This window comes from Bos indicus x Bos taurus, chromosome 14 (assembly GCF_003369695.1).
Source record: "Bos indicus x Bos taurus breed Angus x Brahman F1 hybrid chromosome 14, Bos_hybrid_MaternalHap_v2.0, whole genome shotgun sequence".
Classification (NCBI taxonomy): domain Eukaryota; kingdom Metazoa; phylum Chordata; class Mammalia; order Artiodactyla; family Bovidae; genus Bos; species Bos indicus x Bos taurus.
In genome coordinates, this window is record NC_040089.1 from 27147941 (window position 1) to 27163496 (window position 15556).

The 15556-nt window shown below is 44.7% G+C and overlaps 1 protein-coding gene across 1 annotated transcript in view; it reads left to right on the forward strand.

The window, feature by feature from the left end:
- Nucleotides 1-15556, forward strand: part of CLVS1 (clavesin 1) — a 175087-nt gene that overhangs the window by 12715 nt on the left and 146816 nt on the right. Inside the window, exon 2 of the mRNA XM_027561058.1 lies at nt 3057-3684. Within this exon, the coding sequence (XP_027416859.1) occupies nt 3230-3684 (455 nt within the window). The 5' untranslated portion in view covers nt 3057-3229. The remainder of the gene's footprint in view (nt 1-3056; nt 3685-15556) is intronic.

Genomic DNA, 15556 nt, shown 5'->3' on the forward strand with positions numbered 1-15556 from the left:
GAGTAATAGAATGAGGATTGCTCAGCAGGAAAATTCAGTGGAGAAAAGAGGCTGAGTAGCTTGGTTTACGTAGGAAACCAATAAAACTTCAAGACAAGAAGTTTGCACCACTTACGTAGGCTGCAGGCGTCCTTCCATTCTCCCGAAGGAGAGGAGACACTGAGGCCTCCCTTGTCGGATCTTAGAAACCCAGGCAAAATTAGTAAGCTTGGCGGGCTCCGCGCTCCAGATGGAAACTCAGCCAGAGTTTGAGAGACAGAACGACATGGGGAGACCAGTCTTTCGAGGAACTGATCCCCATTCTTTATTTTCCAGGGTTTGTTTTTATACACTGAGATGTTATACCAAAGTCACGCGGGGTCAGCAGTCCTGACTTTTATTAAAGTCAGGTGCTTCACACAAATGTATACAGAGGTCTTAGGGGTGTTACATCATCTTCTGGCCAGGGGGCCTGCTGACAATTTATGACCCTCTCCTTGTGACAGCGGTCAGTCAACCAGAACACTTATTTCTCCAGAGGTGATTATTCTTAAAACAGACGCCACCTTCCGAAGGTACCAGATAAAGTTACATTCCTATAGGGTGAGGGTGTAGTGGGTTTTAATTAAGGAAAGAATTTGCTTAGCCTAAGGTCTAATGTGATTAATATCAAAGGTTAATACTTATTTCTTCTATATATTCATTAATGTGTATAAGGGCAGGGGATGTGGAGACTTCACAGGAAACATTGGCTCAACAAATGAAAAACCCTTCACCAATACAATTTCTAATCAGCCCACTATACTTATACTAATAGTTTTCTAACTTCTCTAAAGAACCTGTTTTTAGAAGGTTTAAAGCATCTTGTGCCACTCATGGTTGGGAGGCCATGAGCAATCACATGTGGCCAGACAAGCCTGTCAGGCAGGCTAGAGAACCTTCAGAGGAGTTTGTAGGTTGAAACACTCCTATCACGCCCAGGAATTATTATTAACTGGAGCTCTAAGTTAACTCCTTCTCTGAAAGAGGTGGTGGGGGACAGCCCCCAGTAAAGTCAGAGGTGTAGGTGAGCACAAAGTAGTAAAGTAGGCAGGCTCTGGTTATGGGGGTAGATGCTCAAGAATTTCCAGGGGGACTCCTGAGGCTCAATCCTGCCTTTGCATATGTCGAGCCTCCTTCCTCATGACCTTTGCCACGGGTGGAGGTCCTCAAGCCGGCTCCCGGCAGTCAAAGGCTTTGGTGTAGTCAATAAAGCAAAAGTAGATGTTTTTCTGGAACTCTCTTGCTTTTTCAATGATCCAGCAGATGTTGGCAAATTGATCTCTGGTTCTTCTGACTTTTTGAAATCCAGCTTGAACATCTGGAAGTTCACGGTTCTTTTTTATGACTGAGTAGTACTCAGTTTTGTGTATGTACCACATCTTTTTTCCATTCATTTGTCAATGGTGTATAGGTACCACGTCTTCTTTATTCATTCATTTGTCAATGGGCATTTAGATTGTTTCCATGTCGTGGCTACTGTGAAAAGTGCTGCTGTGAACATGTATCGTTTTGAATTATAGTTTTGTCTGGTTATATGCCTAGGATTGGGATTGCAGGTCAGAAAGGGAAAGACAAATACCATATGATATCTCTTAGATGTGGAATCTAAAATATAACACAAATGAACCTATCTGTGAGACAGAAATAGAATCACATATAGAGAGCAGACTGGTGGTTGCCAAGGGAGAGGAGGGTGGGAGAGGGCTGGATTGGGAGTTTGGGATTAGCAGATGCAAACTGGCATATATAGAATGGAAAAAATAAAAAAAGCAAGGTCCTACTGCATAGCACAGGAAACTATATTCAATATCCTGTGATAAACCATAATGGAAAAGAATATGAAAAAGAATAACTGAGTCACTTTGCTGTATAACAGTAATTAACAAAGCATTGCAATTCAACTATTCTTCAATAAAAAATAAATTAAAAATAAAGACATTTCACCAAGGGAAAAATGAAACAAAGAACTTAATCATTATCATAAGTAAAGTAATATCTTAGGATAATAGAAAAGTTATACCAAAAAATGACCTTGAAGTCCGTATGGATATTGGGCAAGGAAAGGAGACAACTAAGAGTTCCAAGACCTTTTGTCCTCAGCAGAAGAGTGAAACTGCTGGGAAATGTCCTCACATGAGCCTCTCTCTCATTGCTGTTGAATTGGATTATCGAAGGTCAAGCTTCCAGCCATAAGCCTGTCCTTCCCTCCCTGCTCCAGTTCATTTAGTTCAGTTTGAGTAATTAGGTACCATGGGGTTACAATAGGGTGACTTTTAAAAGCCGCTTTTCACTGTTAAGCTTCAAATGGCTGCCTTTAAAAAAGGGGGTATTTCTGTGAAAGAAACTGAGAAAAGAAGCTAATGGAGGCCCTAATGTCTCTGATTGAATGCCTGTGAACGGCCCCATAAAACAGGCTGCAACAGAGGAGGATTTTTCTCTTTTCTTGGGTAACTCATTAAAAAAGCAAGCTGTCTGACTTTAGACTGTTAATTAGTCAGTATCATTAAAAACTTCCTAAAAGTATTGCAAAGACTTGCATATTACACACTGAAAAGTGAAGGCGAAAGTCACTCAGTCGTGTCTGACTCTGCAACCCATGGTTTATACAGTCCATGGAATTCTCCAGGCCAGAATACTGGAGTGGTACCCTTTCCCTTCTCCCAACACAGGCATTAAACCCAGGTCTCCCACATTGCAGGAGGGTTCTTTACCAGCTAAGCCATAAGGGAAGCCCAAGAATACTTGGTGTGGGTAGCCTATTCCTTCTCCTGCAGATCTTCCTGACCCAGGAATCAAACCAGGATCTCTTGCACTGCAGGCAGATTCTTTACCAACTGAACTATCAGGGAAGCCCATTACATACTGAAGGTGCGAATAACGAAATTATACCAAAGACCCTATTTTAAATAATATATACCCTTTATTCTTCTAATCAGCTCTACAGCATAATATACTGCTTTTCTGAGTTCCAGGTCATTTGCCCAGACCTTCTTTCTATCATCTATTTATCTCTCTTGTGTGTATTTGTTTTGCAGTAAGCAATGGCCTTGGTTTGGCTTCTCTTCTGTCTGGCCACCACCACATAGAATCTGAATGTCCAACCATTTTCCAGGAACAGAAAGAAGAGCCTCTGCTTGTCTATTTCAGTGGCAGCTTGGTGGTAAAAAGACTGTTGAATGGGCCACGATTTCAGCAGACCATCACGTGAATGGGACCAGTCTCTTTTCTTCCCAAACATCAGAAATTAAGCACTTTGAAAGGAGATTCGGCCAAGATGACCCATTTACAGGCTGGACTCAGCCCAGAGACTATAGAGAAAGCACGCCTGGAACTGAATGAAAACCCAGACGTTTTACACCAGGATATCCAGCAAGTCAGAGACATGATCATCACCAGGCCTGACATTGGATTCTTACGCACAGATGATGCCTTCATCCTGAGGTTTCTCCGAGCCAGGAAGTTTCACCAAGCAGATGCCTTCAGACTCCTGGCCCAGTACTTCCAGTACCGCCAGCTAAATCTGGACATGTTCAAAAACTTCAAGGCCGATGATCCTGGCATTAAGAGGGCTCTCATCGATGGGTTCCCTGGAGTGTTGGAAAACCGTGATCACTACGGCAGGAAGATTCTTTTGCTGTTCGCAGCCAATTGGGATCAGAGTAGGTAAATGTAGATAGTGTCTTTATTTGGTTCCTCTGTTTCATAAGCATTGTCACTGCATGTTTGGGGCTACAAGCCTTTATGGATAATGGGCTTTTATTTAAACATATATATTCTCTACATCCAGCTTCTTAGATGGTGCCAGTGGTAAAGAACCTGACTGCTGATACAGGAAACATTAACATATGTGGGTTCAATCCATGGGTCAGAAAGATCCCTTGGAAGAGGGCATGGCAACCCATTCCAGTATTCTTGCCTGGAGAATCCCACAGACAGCAGAGCCTGTCAGGCTACAGTCCATAGAGTCGCACAGAGTCAGGCATGACTGAAGCTACTTAGCAAGCACGCATGCAGTCTTTATCTTCATCCACAAAGAAAATTTCAAGGCCACGGGTCTTTCACTGACATCAGAAGGTGATTCCAGTTCCACAGCAATGTTTAGGAACACAAGTTAGAATTGTAGAGACCTCAGAAGTTATTCTATTCATCAAAGGGGGCCATATATTTTCATAAAACTGGAATCTGGTCTTTTAGAAGATCCATATAGTCTGTCTTTCATGTTCTCATCTGTAACAACAACAGAAGTGGATTCAGTAGATGGCTTTAAATCAAGTATTTTCAACACATGAAATAATTCCTTGGACCCTGTCTATGAGTTTAATATCTGACATTTTTTCTGCCTGCCAGACCTTTCTACCCAAATGCCTCTGAGCATTTCTCCTAAAAGTCCCATAAAGAACTACAAACTCAACACGTCCCAAACTGAGTGCATCATCTTTCCCGCTCTCCAATCCATCCATCCAGTCTCTTGAGCCAGAAATCTGAGTGTCTCCCTGGACGGCTCCCTGCCATTGCTCCTCACATTTCGTTAATTGCTGAGTCCTTCTCCTTTCTTTTTAAAACCGGCTCTTGTTTCTCTTGGCTCCCATGGCTACTGCCCTAGTGTAAGTTCTCGTTTCTCACGTGCATCATTCAGACAGCCTTCTGACAGGCTCCGTGCCTCTGGTCCAGTCTCTTCTGAGCCATTTTAGTCTTTATAATCATCAGATTAACCCTCCCAAAATTCTACTATGTCACTCCTCTCATTAAAATTCTTCAATGACCTGCAAGTCTTCAAGGTAAAATAAAGCCCTTTACAATTCATCTTCTTCACCTCCTGCTCTGCTTCACCCTCTGCTCTTTTTCATGGTCTCTGGTCCAGCTGGTTGAAAGTATAAGCTTGCCTTATATACTAATAATTGTATTATTAGTATTAGTCACCGCCTCTGGACTCACTCCACCAGGGACTTAAAGGAGGGATCAACATTTCGTATGCCAAGTCCAATCAACTTGGACATAACCTGCCCACTGTCTCATACCTATCTCTAGTGTTCTTCTGGAAGGTAGTCTTCATCAACGTCCAGCCCAACCCTATTTCAGTGAGGTGTCTTCTTCTGCTCACGTATTTCCACTCAAGTATTTACAACAGCAGTTTAAGAACCACTGTTATTATAGCTGATATTTTTGAACACATATAATCTCATTTAATCCACCCAAGAACTTTTCATGATGGTATTCCTATGATCCCAATTTTACATTTGATGATGCAGGGTTTTGCAAAGTTAAGCAACTCATTCCGTGTCACACACTAGTGAGATACAGAATGGGGGTTGACTTGAGAGCGAGTTCTCTTATCTTGGCTTTATTATAATCGCAGGCCTACGTGTGTGTTCTTTCTTACTCCTCAACTGCAGTTTCCTTGAGGGCAGCAGACTGCACCTTTTTCCTGTTTATCTCTTGGGTGCATAGTCCAATAGGCAATAAATGTTGAATTAGAAAGAATGTATGGATTAATCTCCAAAACTTCTCCTGTGACTTGAGCTCTCACAGGGGTATCATACTGAAATTATGGTACTTGGGGAAACACAGGTTTAACTTTCAAAATATACCAAAGAGTTCCTCATCCAAATGTAATTAAAAGAAATTTCTAGGGTGCTGTTTAGTGCCTCATATGACTAGGCCTCACCCTAAAGATAATGATTAGCGTAGGACACCTTAGCAAGCCCACTGACTGTTTTCTGGTTGAAAAATTGGAATAGGGCAAGCTAGATGGTGAAGGACAGGGAAACCTGGCATTCTGCAGTCCATGGGGTTGCAGAGTCAGACACGACTGAGTGACTAAACAACAACGAACCCTGAAAAGGTACTGGAATGTTTTAATACTATCAGTCTATATACAGACTGTTCAGATCTGCACCTCAGCCCAGGAGGCCCTGCTATGTCTCTGCTCTGTTATCCCGTAAGTGTTAAGGATGAGCCTCTCCTTATAGTGCTGTACCGATGAGAAAGATTTCCAGGTCTTTTTTTTCCCCATATGCTAACTTGCCATCTGTATATATTTTATTGTGAAGGATCTGTTAATGAATTTGGTCCATTTTCTTTTTTCTTTTAAATTGATGAACCTATTTGCAGGGCAGGAATAGAAATGAAGATGTAGAGAATGGACTTGGGGGCACAGCAGAGGAAGGAGAGGATGGGACAGATTGGGAAGTTGGGATTGACCTGTATACACCACCATGTGGAATGATAGCTAGCGGGAAGCCGCTGTGGAGCACAGGGAGCCCAGCCGGATGTCCGCCACAACCCAGTGGGGCGGCAGGCAGGTGGGGGTGGGAGGGAGGCTTAACAGGGAGCAGACATATGTACACTCATGGCTGATCCGTGTTGTCATGTGTCAGAAACCGACACAACGTTGTAAAGCAATTATCTTCCGGTTAAAGATTTCCAGGTCTTCCCATCACTCAGACATCATTCACTCGACAAACATTTGATGAGTGTAGACTTGGTGCCGGAGTGTGGGTTAAGTCATGGAGGACATGACGAAAAGGCAAGGTCCCTCCCAGCAAACAGTCCTTTGGGCACCCACTGTCCGGTAATGATGCAAACATAGGGATGGCTGACCCCTACCACAGGAGAATTCCCTCTGAGACATAAGCCATCCACAGAGGACGGGAGCCCTAGTTTTACTAGCAGGAACAGCTGTCCTCTCGGAAAGGACACACGAACATTTTGGATTTTGAAACAGTAAAATCTGATGACTCTGGAGAATGATCGTGCTGACTTCATCGGTGCGTAGTTGTCATACGTGTTCGAGAACTTCCGTCTGCTAAGACACGTGACACACAGAACACCAGTAAGCGATGATTTACACATGAAGAGACCATCACCATAGAGTATCTTGTTTTCTGTTAGTCTTTGGTCCATACGTATCTCCAAATGTGGTGTTAAGAAGCAAGAAGAAACAAGTCTCCAAGGGAGTCATTCTCATCTTTATGATTTGATGACCTTGAACGAGGTACTTCATGTCTCTTCTCCTCAGTTTCCTCAGGTGTAAGATGAAGAGCGTAAACTAGGTAATCTCTGAAACACCTTCCATCTCTAATGGTTCATGAATGTGAAGCTCATTCAGCCTGATCCTATGGATGGAGAGGGATTTTAAAATTCACTTTATAGGTTTCTGATTCACGAGGTTCTTTGAAGTAATCTCTCTCTCTCTCACATACATGTACACACATACTCACTCTTACTTCCACCCCTCCTCTCTTCCTCCACCAAAGGCTGGGTCTACCTGAAGCAGCTTTATTTTTAACTTTTTATTTCATACTGGAGTATAGCTGATTAACAATGTTGTGATAGTTTCAGGCGTACAGCAAAGGGACTCAGCCATATATATGCATGTATCCATTATCACTCCCCTCCTATCCAGGCTAGAGGCAGTTTTTTTTTTTTTAATTTAATTGTAGAATACTGTTTGTTCCAAACCATTTTGGCTTTTACAAGAAGGTGAAAGGTTAAGGCTATCCCACTGACAGCCACAGATGATCAGAAGCAAACAAACCTCAGTCTGAACAAGGATACTGTCATGCGATTTACTGGTCATATGACCTGGGCGGGACAAGTAACCTCTCTGTTTTCTGACTCTGTTTTCTCACCTGGAAGGTGGGGATGATAAGCAAGGTTATTTAATAATGTAGCTGAGAAGACTGAATGAAATAATGCATTTAAGGTACATAGCTCATTGCATGGTACATGGTAAGCACTCAGTGATACTAAAAGTATTAACATGAATACTGTAATAGGCTTATAGTATTCAGTGGTAAAGAATCCACCTACCAATGCAAGAGACTCAGGTTCAATCCCTGGGTCAGGAAGATCCGCTGGAGGAGGAAATGGAAACCCACTCCAGTATGCTTGCCTGGGAAATCCCATGGACAGAGAAGCTGCAGTCCATGGGGTTGCAAAGAGTTGGACATGACTTGGCAACTAAACAACAGCATCAAATAAAAATAATATAGCACAGATGGTAAATAAATTGAAACCAGAGACAAGAGTATGATATTTGAAGATGGAAGTGGGCTGATGAATCTGTCTGCCCCTTGCTGTCTTCAGCACTTGTCAGCTTTCTCCCCAGACATGTTCCCCATCACACAGACGTAGCCTAACAGAGCCCTGGAGGCCTGAAGAGTTGGTGTAGCTTTTCAAAATGATTGCTTGACTCTCTCGGGGAGCCTGAGACAACTGGAAAGCTATTTGAATGTTTCATATGAAAGGTTTACTGAGATTAAAACTGTTATTAATATTTATTAAAACTATGTAAATCTCATTCATCTAGACCCTGGACAGCCTGAGCGAGAACACAGACTGGTGAGTGACGGGGAGTGCTGTCCACCAGGGGCATGTGCAGAGCCGAGTATGCACACAGAGGCCCAGGAGTCTCTGGGCTCCCAGCGCATCCACCAGCCTCCTCCAGAAACGGGGTCTTGGCAGGAGCTTCTAGACTTCGGTCTTTTCTGAGGCAGCCAGGCTGAACGGAAATGAGCCATATTAAATCAGCACCCACCTATTCATTTGGGCTTCCAGGTGGAGTAGTGGTAAAGATTTCGCCTGCCTATCCAAAAGACACAAGAGTTGTGGGTTCCATCCCTGGGTCAGAAAGATCCCCTGGAGAAGGAAATGGCAACCCACTCCAGTATTCTTGCCTGGAGAATCCCATGGACAGAGGAGCCTGGCGGGCTACAGACCATGGGGTTACGAAGAGTTGGACATGACGCACTAGGTTGCACTGCCTACTAATTCATGGAAGGAACCCGGCACCTCTGCGGTCAGCAGAGTGTACATTTCAGCTCACTGGCCCAGTGTGTAACAGAAGTCTCAGGGGCCACTCTTGCTCAATGAGCCTTTTGATCTTTCTCACCCAAACTCCCATCAGTATCGGCAAGAATTCACAGCTTTTCCCTTAAGGGCTGATAAAAAAGAAATCTCCATCTTGTTTCTCTCTGAGTTGCATACTTACATGGGGGCCACACACTCTGATGTGCCCAGGAATGCCATTCCCATGGAGGGGAAGATGTGAGCACTGAGGAACCATGTCTGGTTTTTTTTTTGGATTTTGCTCAGTTAAAAATAAAAAGAGTTAAATTTGGCTGAGCTATTTTGGGGCTTCCCTGGTGGTTCAGATGATAAAGAATCCACCTGCAATGCAAGAGACCTGGGTTCCATCCCTGGGTCAAGAAGATCCTCTGGAGAAGGAAATGGCTATCCACTCCAGTATTCTTGCCTGGAGAATCCCATGGCCAGAGGAGCCTGGTAGGCTACAGTCCATGGAGTCCCAAAAAGCAGAATTGGGTATACTATCTGGCATGAGGAGCTGTTGCAAGGATTAACCCCAATTGCTGCCGTTGATAGGGTCCAAGAGGCAGAATAAGATAATGATTAAATGCACAGACTTGGAAGCCAGATGGCCAGCTTCAAATCCCAGCCCCCTTCCAACCAGCCCTATGATCCTGAGCAAGTTGATTAAACTCTTATTAACCTCAGTTTCTCACCTGAGATGACCATGATCATAGACTAACATTAGTTGGTAGTCAATAAATAGGCTTCCCTGGTGTCTCTGATGGCAAAGAATCTGCCTGCAATGTGGGAGTCCCCAGGTCTGGTGCTAAAGAACCTGTCTGCCAATGCAGGAGACATAGGAGATGTGGATTTGATCTTTGGGTGGGGAAGATCCCCTGGAGGAGGGCATGGCAACCCACTCCAGTATTCTTCCCTAGAGAGTTCCAATGGATGGAGCCTGGTGGGCTACAGTTCATAGGGTCATACAGAGTTGGACATAACTGAAGTGACTTAGTACGCACACAAGCACAGTCAATAAATGGCAGTTGTTTCTTAAGAAAGAACCCCAAATCAGGTAGAGATGTAGGATACTGCCCACAGAATGTTCTAAGGGTGGCAGAATTTGATGCCATGACTAACTTCCCTCCACCTGAAAAGTACAGACAATAGGCTGAGACTCCAAGACACCCTGCTCCAGAGTCCTACACAGTAGCTCAATTGTGGCTGGGAGGCTCTGAGAAGTCACCTGTCCTTTTATTATGCTTATTATAGTCCATTATGCTTTTTATGATTATTATAGTCTCAGGATATCAGAAAAGCACTGGGAACAGGGTGGTTCAGGTAATAAAAGCCTTGCCACAGACTACAGTTGGCTACACTGGTGGCTCAGATGGTAAAGAGTCTGCCTGCAATGCAGAAGACCCAGGGTTTGATCCCTGTGTGCCTAGAAAAATACATGGACAGAGGAGCCTAGCAGTCTACAGTCCATGGGGTTGCAAAGAATTGGACACAACTGAGTGACTAACACTTTCATTTTCATAGATTACGGTAGCACCCATTAGTGCTCTGTAGACAAGCTGGCCCCCAAGTAGTTTAGTGGGGGGAGGAAAAACAATCAGAAATGCATTGCAAGTCCAAACACATAAAATTACACTGGGCATTCTTTGTCCTTGTATTATTTACAACTAAAAGCTCAAAAATCAGTGGCCAGGTTGAAAAATGAGTTGAAAATTTGGTTCTTTAAGGAGGCTGACACATTGTAAGGAAGAGCCACGTTAGGGTAATTTAGTAGAGAGAAAAGGCAGCTGATGAACAGCTTGATTACTACTTTCAAGTATAGAGAGTTATTATAAGTAGGCAGTGAATCCTGTGGGCTCTCCTTCCCCAACATACAGAACCAGGGACAAAACATCTGCGATGAAGCACAACCATCTGGCTTGAAGACCTGGGAGCCTGAGCCAAGACCTCAGCCCCAGGGCTTGGATCAGGGTGAGGGGCTAGGGTATTTGCCTGAGCACAAAATTGAAGGGGCACCAAAGCACTCATTAATCAGAGTAAATAATATTTAAAAATATATATTTTAGGATCAAAATTCATGCAAACAAAAATTCTTCATGAACAATATGTCAAAACTTTAAAGTAGGCAGGATAGGAATTATTGATTTTTCCCATCCCTTGGGTTCTAGCCTGGCTCCGTATGGCTTTGCCCAGGTCAGTCTGACTTCTCACAGGAAGAGCCTTAAGTTGGCTCCTAGTCAATTACATTACAGTGCATAATACTATATCTCTAGCCCGCCAGGCTCCGTGCCCATGGAGTTCTCCAGGCAAGAATACTGGAATGGATTGCCATTCCCTGCTCCAGGGGATCTTCCGATCCCAGGGATCAAACACAGGTCTCTGGCATTGCAGGCCAATTCTTTACCATCTGAGCCACCAGGGAAGCCCCTTTAAGACTTCAGCTTTCTCAAATGGGAACTAGCAATAACCCTACCCGTCCCCCGTGGTTGCTGTGGGAATTAGTGATAATACAGGTAAAGCACTGGGCACAGTCCTTGACACATCATTAGCATCCAATATATGGAGACAGTTATTGGTACCACTTTCTACTGTAATTAGCTACTTAGTATGCATGTGTGCCTGCTCAGTTGCTTCAGTCACCTCTGACTCTTTGTGACCCCATGGACTGTAGCCCACCAGGCTCCTCTATCCAAGGGATTCTCCAGGCAAGAATACTGGAGTGTGTTGTTGTTTCATTTTCCAGGGGTTCTTCCTGACCCAGATATTGAACCTGCATCTCCTGCATTGCAGGTGGATTCTTAACCCCTGAGCCACCTGGGAAGCCCATCTATTTACTGTATGACTTGCTATGGTTTAGTGGGATGGATCCAGGCTTCACTGGCTCTCCCATGCACTCCAGTGACATGCTGAATGGCTACAGTAGTCCGGCTCTGGGCAAATTCCCAAAGGTCCTAAGGAGCCGCCGTTTCCAGAACGGCATCTCACACCAGCCAGTCCCTCCAGGCACGAAACGAAGGGAAGATAGATCTTACTAGGGGACTTGACCTTCCTACTGTCACGGTTCTGGAAACAAGGACACTAACATGTTGACTTTATAATGAAGCAGACAACCAGGAGTCCATCTGCTCTCAGGGCGCAGGCGCTTTTCCACTCACTGCTGTTTTCTGGAGGTGTTCAGCGGCTCCTTGTCCCCTCACACCAGGCAGTAATTGATTTGATGGATACGCTGGTGATTGGGCTCCTTCAAACGTCACGGGTTACTGCTGACCTGTGGTGACTTCAGAAGGGCTGGCATGGCACGTGTCCAGACAGCGCTGTGGTGGGAGATGAGCATTAAGGGGGTTTTCTCTTCTGAGTAAAACCCCGAGGCAGTAGGTGGGATACAAGTCTTCAGACTATAAATAAGCCACTTGATGGAGGTTCGCCTTTAGCTTTTGCAAGAGCATCTGAGAGCTTTTTGCAAGCAGCAGGTGGTCGGCACCCCATTGGGCTTCGCCATCCTGAGTATAAGAACTTGTGAACAAAAGGGGCCAGATTTCTAACATGTCAGTGCTGAATGCTGGGGAAGGGAGGAGTGTAGCGGAGCCAGGCGCTTGTTATCAGGGCCATGAGAGAGCCCTCCTCTCCAATCTCAAGGCCTGTCGAGAGAGGTTCCAGAAAATGTCTCGCAGTCTGCTCTTCCTATGGAAACATTCCCAGCATCCCTCTGGGGGTGACAGGTTTCCCAGTTGTTGTGACCTTGGGAGTGAGCAAAAATGAACTGAAGAGAAGGAGAGTTATGACAACCACAAAAACAAACGTGTTGAGGCCCACCATGTGGCAGGCAGTGATGCTCTTGCTGCTGCTGCTGCTGCTAAGTCGCTTCAGTCGTGTCCGACTCTGTGCAATCCCATAGACAGCAGCCCACCAGGTTCCCCCGTCCCTGGGATTCTCCAGGCAAGAACACTGGAGTGGGTTGCCATGTCCTTCTCCAATGCATGAAAGTGAAAAGTGAAAGTGAAGTCGCTCAGTCGTGTCCAACTCTTAGCGACCCCATGGACTGCAGCCCACCAGGCTCCTCTGTCCATGGGACTCTCCAGGCAAGAGTACTGGAGTGGGATGCTATTGCCTTCTCCAAGTGATGCTCTTAGGTGGTCACTATTTACATCCTTAATTTGCAGGTGACGTGACTGAGACTCAGAGAGGCTAAGTAACCCATCCAAGACCACACAGCTGATAAATGGCTACAACAAGCTGGATCTCAGACCTAACACCATTCTGCACAGCTCACCACTAGGCCCCATTTGCCAAACGTGGGGGTCATTCAGTCATTCTGGGGGGCTCTCATTGAGGTACCAGTATGCAAGCCTCTGCCAGAGTCACTCAGGCCCCAAAGACTTGGAAAGGACCTCATCAATCAACAGGTTGTACTCCAGTCTCACCAAAATCTGGCCAATCAAATGTTGAAGATCCTGTCCAACCTCTAATGTAATTATTTAACCATAGTAACGGTGACAACAAAAACAACTTAAAAAAAAAATCAAAGCCCAACAGAGGAATCTGGATATTGCTTGGAACATGTCATAGAAAAGTGGTCCTAATATGAGTCTGATTTAAGAGAGTGATGAAGGTTCATCTTTGCTGCTTGTTCCTTCCACTAAGATGAGTGTTCATGTGTCAGTGTTCAGCTGGTGAGAAGAACCCCAGCTCTGCAGTTCCAGTGGTGTGACCCTGATGAGATACGTACCTCCTCCGACCCTTGGTTTCCTGTCTGGTAATAATTGTGTGTCTTTGATAGAGCTGTGTGAGTTAAAGGAGGTGCCAGGCAGGAAGGGGTCTGACACACAGAGAACCCTTTCTTTTTTTCCTTAATTCAGGGGGTTTTCCCACTTGTACCTGATGCAGAGTGTGAAATGCCCAAGATAACAATTTCTCATTCAGTTTAAGGTCTTTATAAAATGGACTACATCTCTCTTATGTGCTTTTAAGAAGCTTCTGATGGATGTGGAAATGAAGTTAGAAGAGTTTACATGTCTTCCTCAACTTGTTGGATGCGTGTGTGGCTCGCCACATGGGTTAGTCAAATAGTTCTTCAAATATTTCCTTTAAATCCTCTCCTTCCACAAGAACTCCTTATCAGACATGCTTTAGCACTCACTCTGTAATTCCTCTCAGTTCAGGGCTCAGCTGCCTTCTGCCCACTGTCAACATCCCCTTCGATCGCACTCAGGCCCTTGAAAGCGTGCGTGTTAGAAGCATCTCCTGTATGGATCAGATGGACAGCAGAGCAGTGGGGTCCCTGCTCTGAATTAACACGGCAGTGCGTGTCCCTGCCTAACTAGGTGGCGGCTCCTCCAGTAGATGTCAGATGTCACATGGCTCCTGCAACCTTGTGATGCAGGCCAGGCACATTTGCGGCAGGAAGGGACCATCAGAAGCGGGAGAGCAAGCTTTTATTGACAGTGTATCTTTCCAGGCCACCTGCTCCTCCTGAATTGTCACTTATAAGCCCAGGAGTTCAAAAGACATGACACTCATTACCTTGTAGATAAAAGAGTCTTCTCTAATGGCTAGAAATTCAAGGGTCTAAGAATAAATTCGTCCTTCCCGGAGCATGGCCTGGATGAAGCAGCCAGCCCAGAGAGAGATTCTCTCAATTATTTAACTTGAAATCTTGCTCCAGTGGCCATGTGTCCTGCTCTTCAGAAGGCCAGAGTCAGTACAAGAGGGGATGGGGAGAGGGCGTTTTTAATCACGGTGCTGCCTGCACTGTGAGATTTTCTCATGGGTGTAGCTGACTTTCTGAATGAGTGCCTAAGAACCTATGCGGCTTCTGTTATATGATGTGAAGCTCTTCTGGGCTGTTAGCTACTTTCCCCAGTTCCCAGTCAGCCACGAAGCATCTTTTGATCACTTTACAAAGAGTACACTGTAGAGCTTCGAAAGAAGCCCCCTCAGTCCCTGAGCCCTGAACCTCAACCAGAGGGTCAGCCCCCAGCTCTCCTGCCCTTTAAATATGGTTCCTGGGTAATCACTCCTGAAGGGTGATATTCGAACCTTAAGCAGCTGCTGGAGATGATTAAATGCCTGCACTTCGCTAAGGCTGTAAATCAAGCTCCCAAGCCATTTATTGTGAGTGTACCATAAGCAGTAGAAGTTATTGCTACTATACTGCAAAATATAGCATCAGACAGGAAAATAAAGAGAGGGTACATTTTGTTGTGAGGGTTTTAAAGTGATTTTTTTTTTCTTTGCACATTCTCTGTTTCTCTTCTCTTTGCCTCTATTTCTTCCCTGGCTCTAATACTTCTGCAGGGTGTCTCTGAATCTAATTTCAAATATGGCACTCCTGCAAACAACAGCCAGTGTCTTCCTGGTTGAGAGTGTGTTGGTATTAGTGATGCTTCCAGGCATCGGGCATGTCCTGTGCCACTGTGAATTTAATCCTCACAACAGTTTATGGCAGAGAATTATTATCTTCACTTTAAATAGAGGGTTTTTAATCGAGGCGAAATCACAAGGCTGGTTGGTGAGTATCTCTCTTTCTCCTTCTTTACAATACCTGGCTATGTCTAGAGTCTGCTATTGGGGATTGTTGTCACCTAATCTCTGATCGCACACAAATTCCCTGCTCAGGAATCCTTAAGGGATCCTTAGAAAGCTGTGTCAGTCTCTCTTAAAAAAAAATTGTTTATTTATTTTTGGCTGTGCTGGGTCTTCGTCCCTG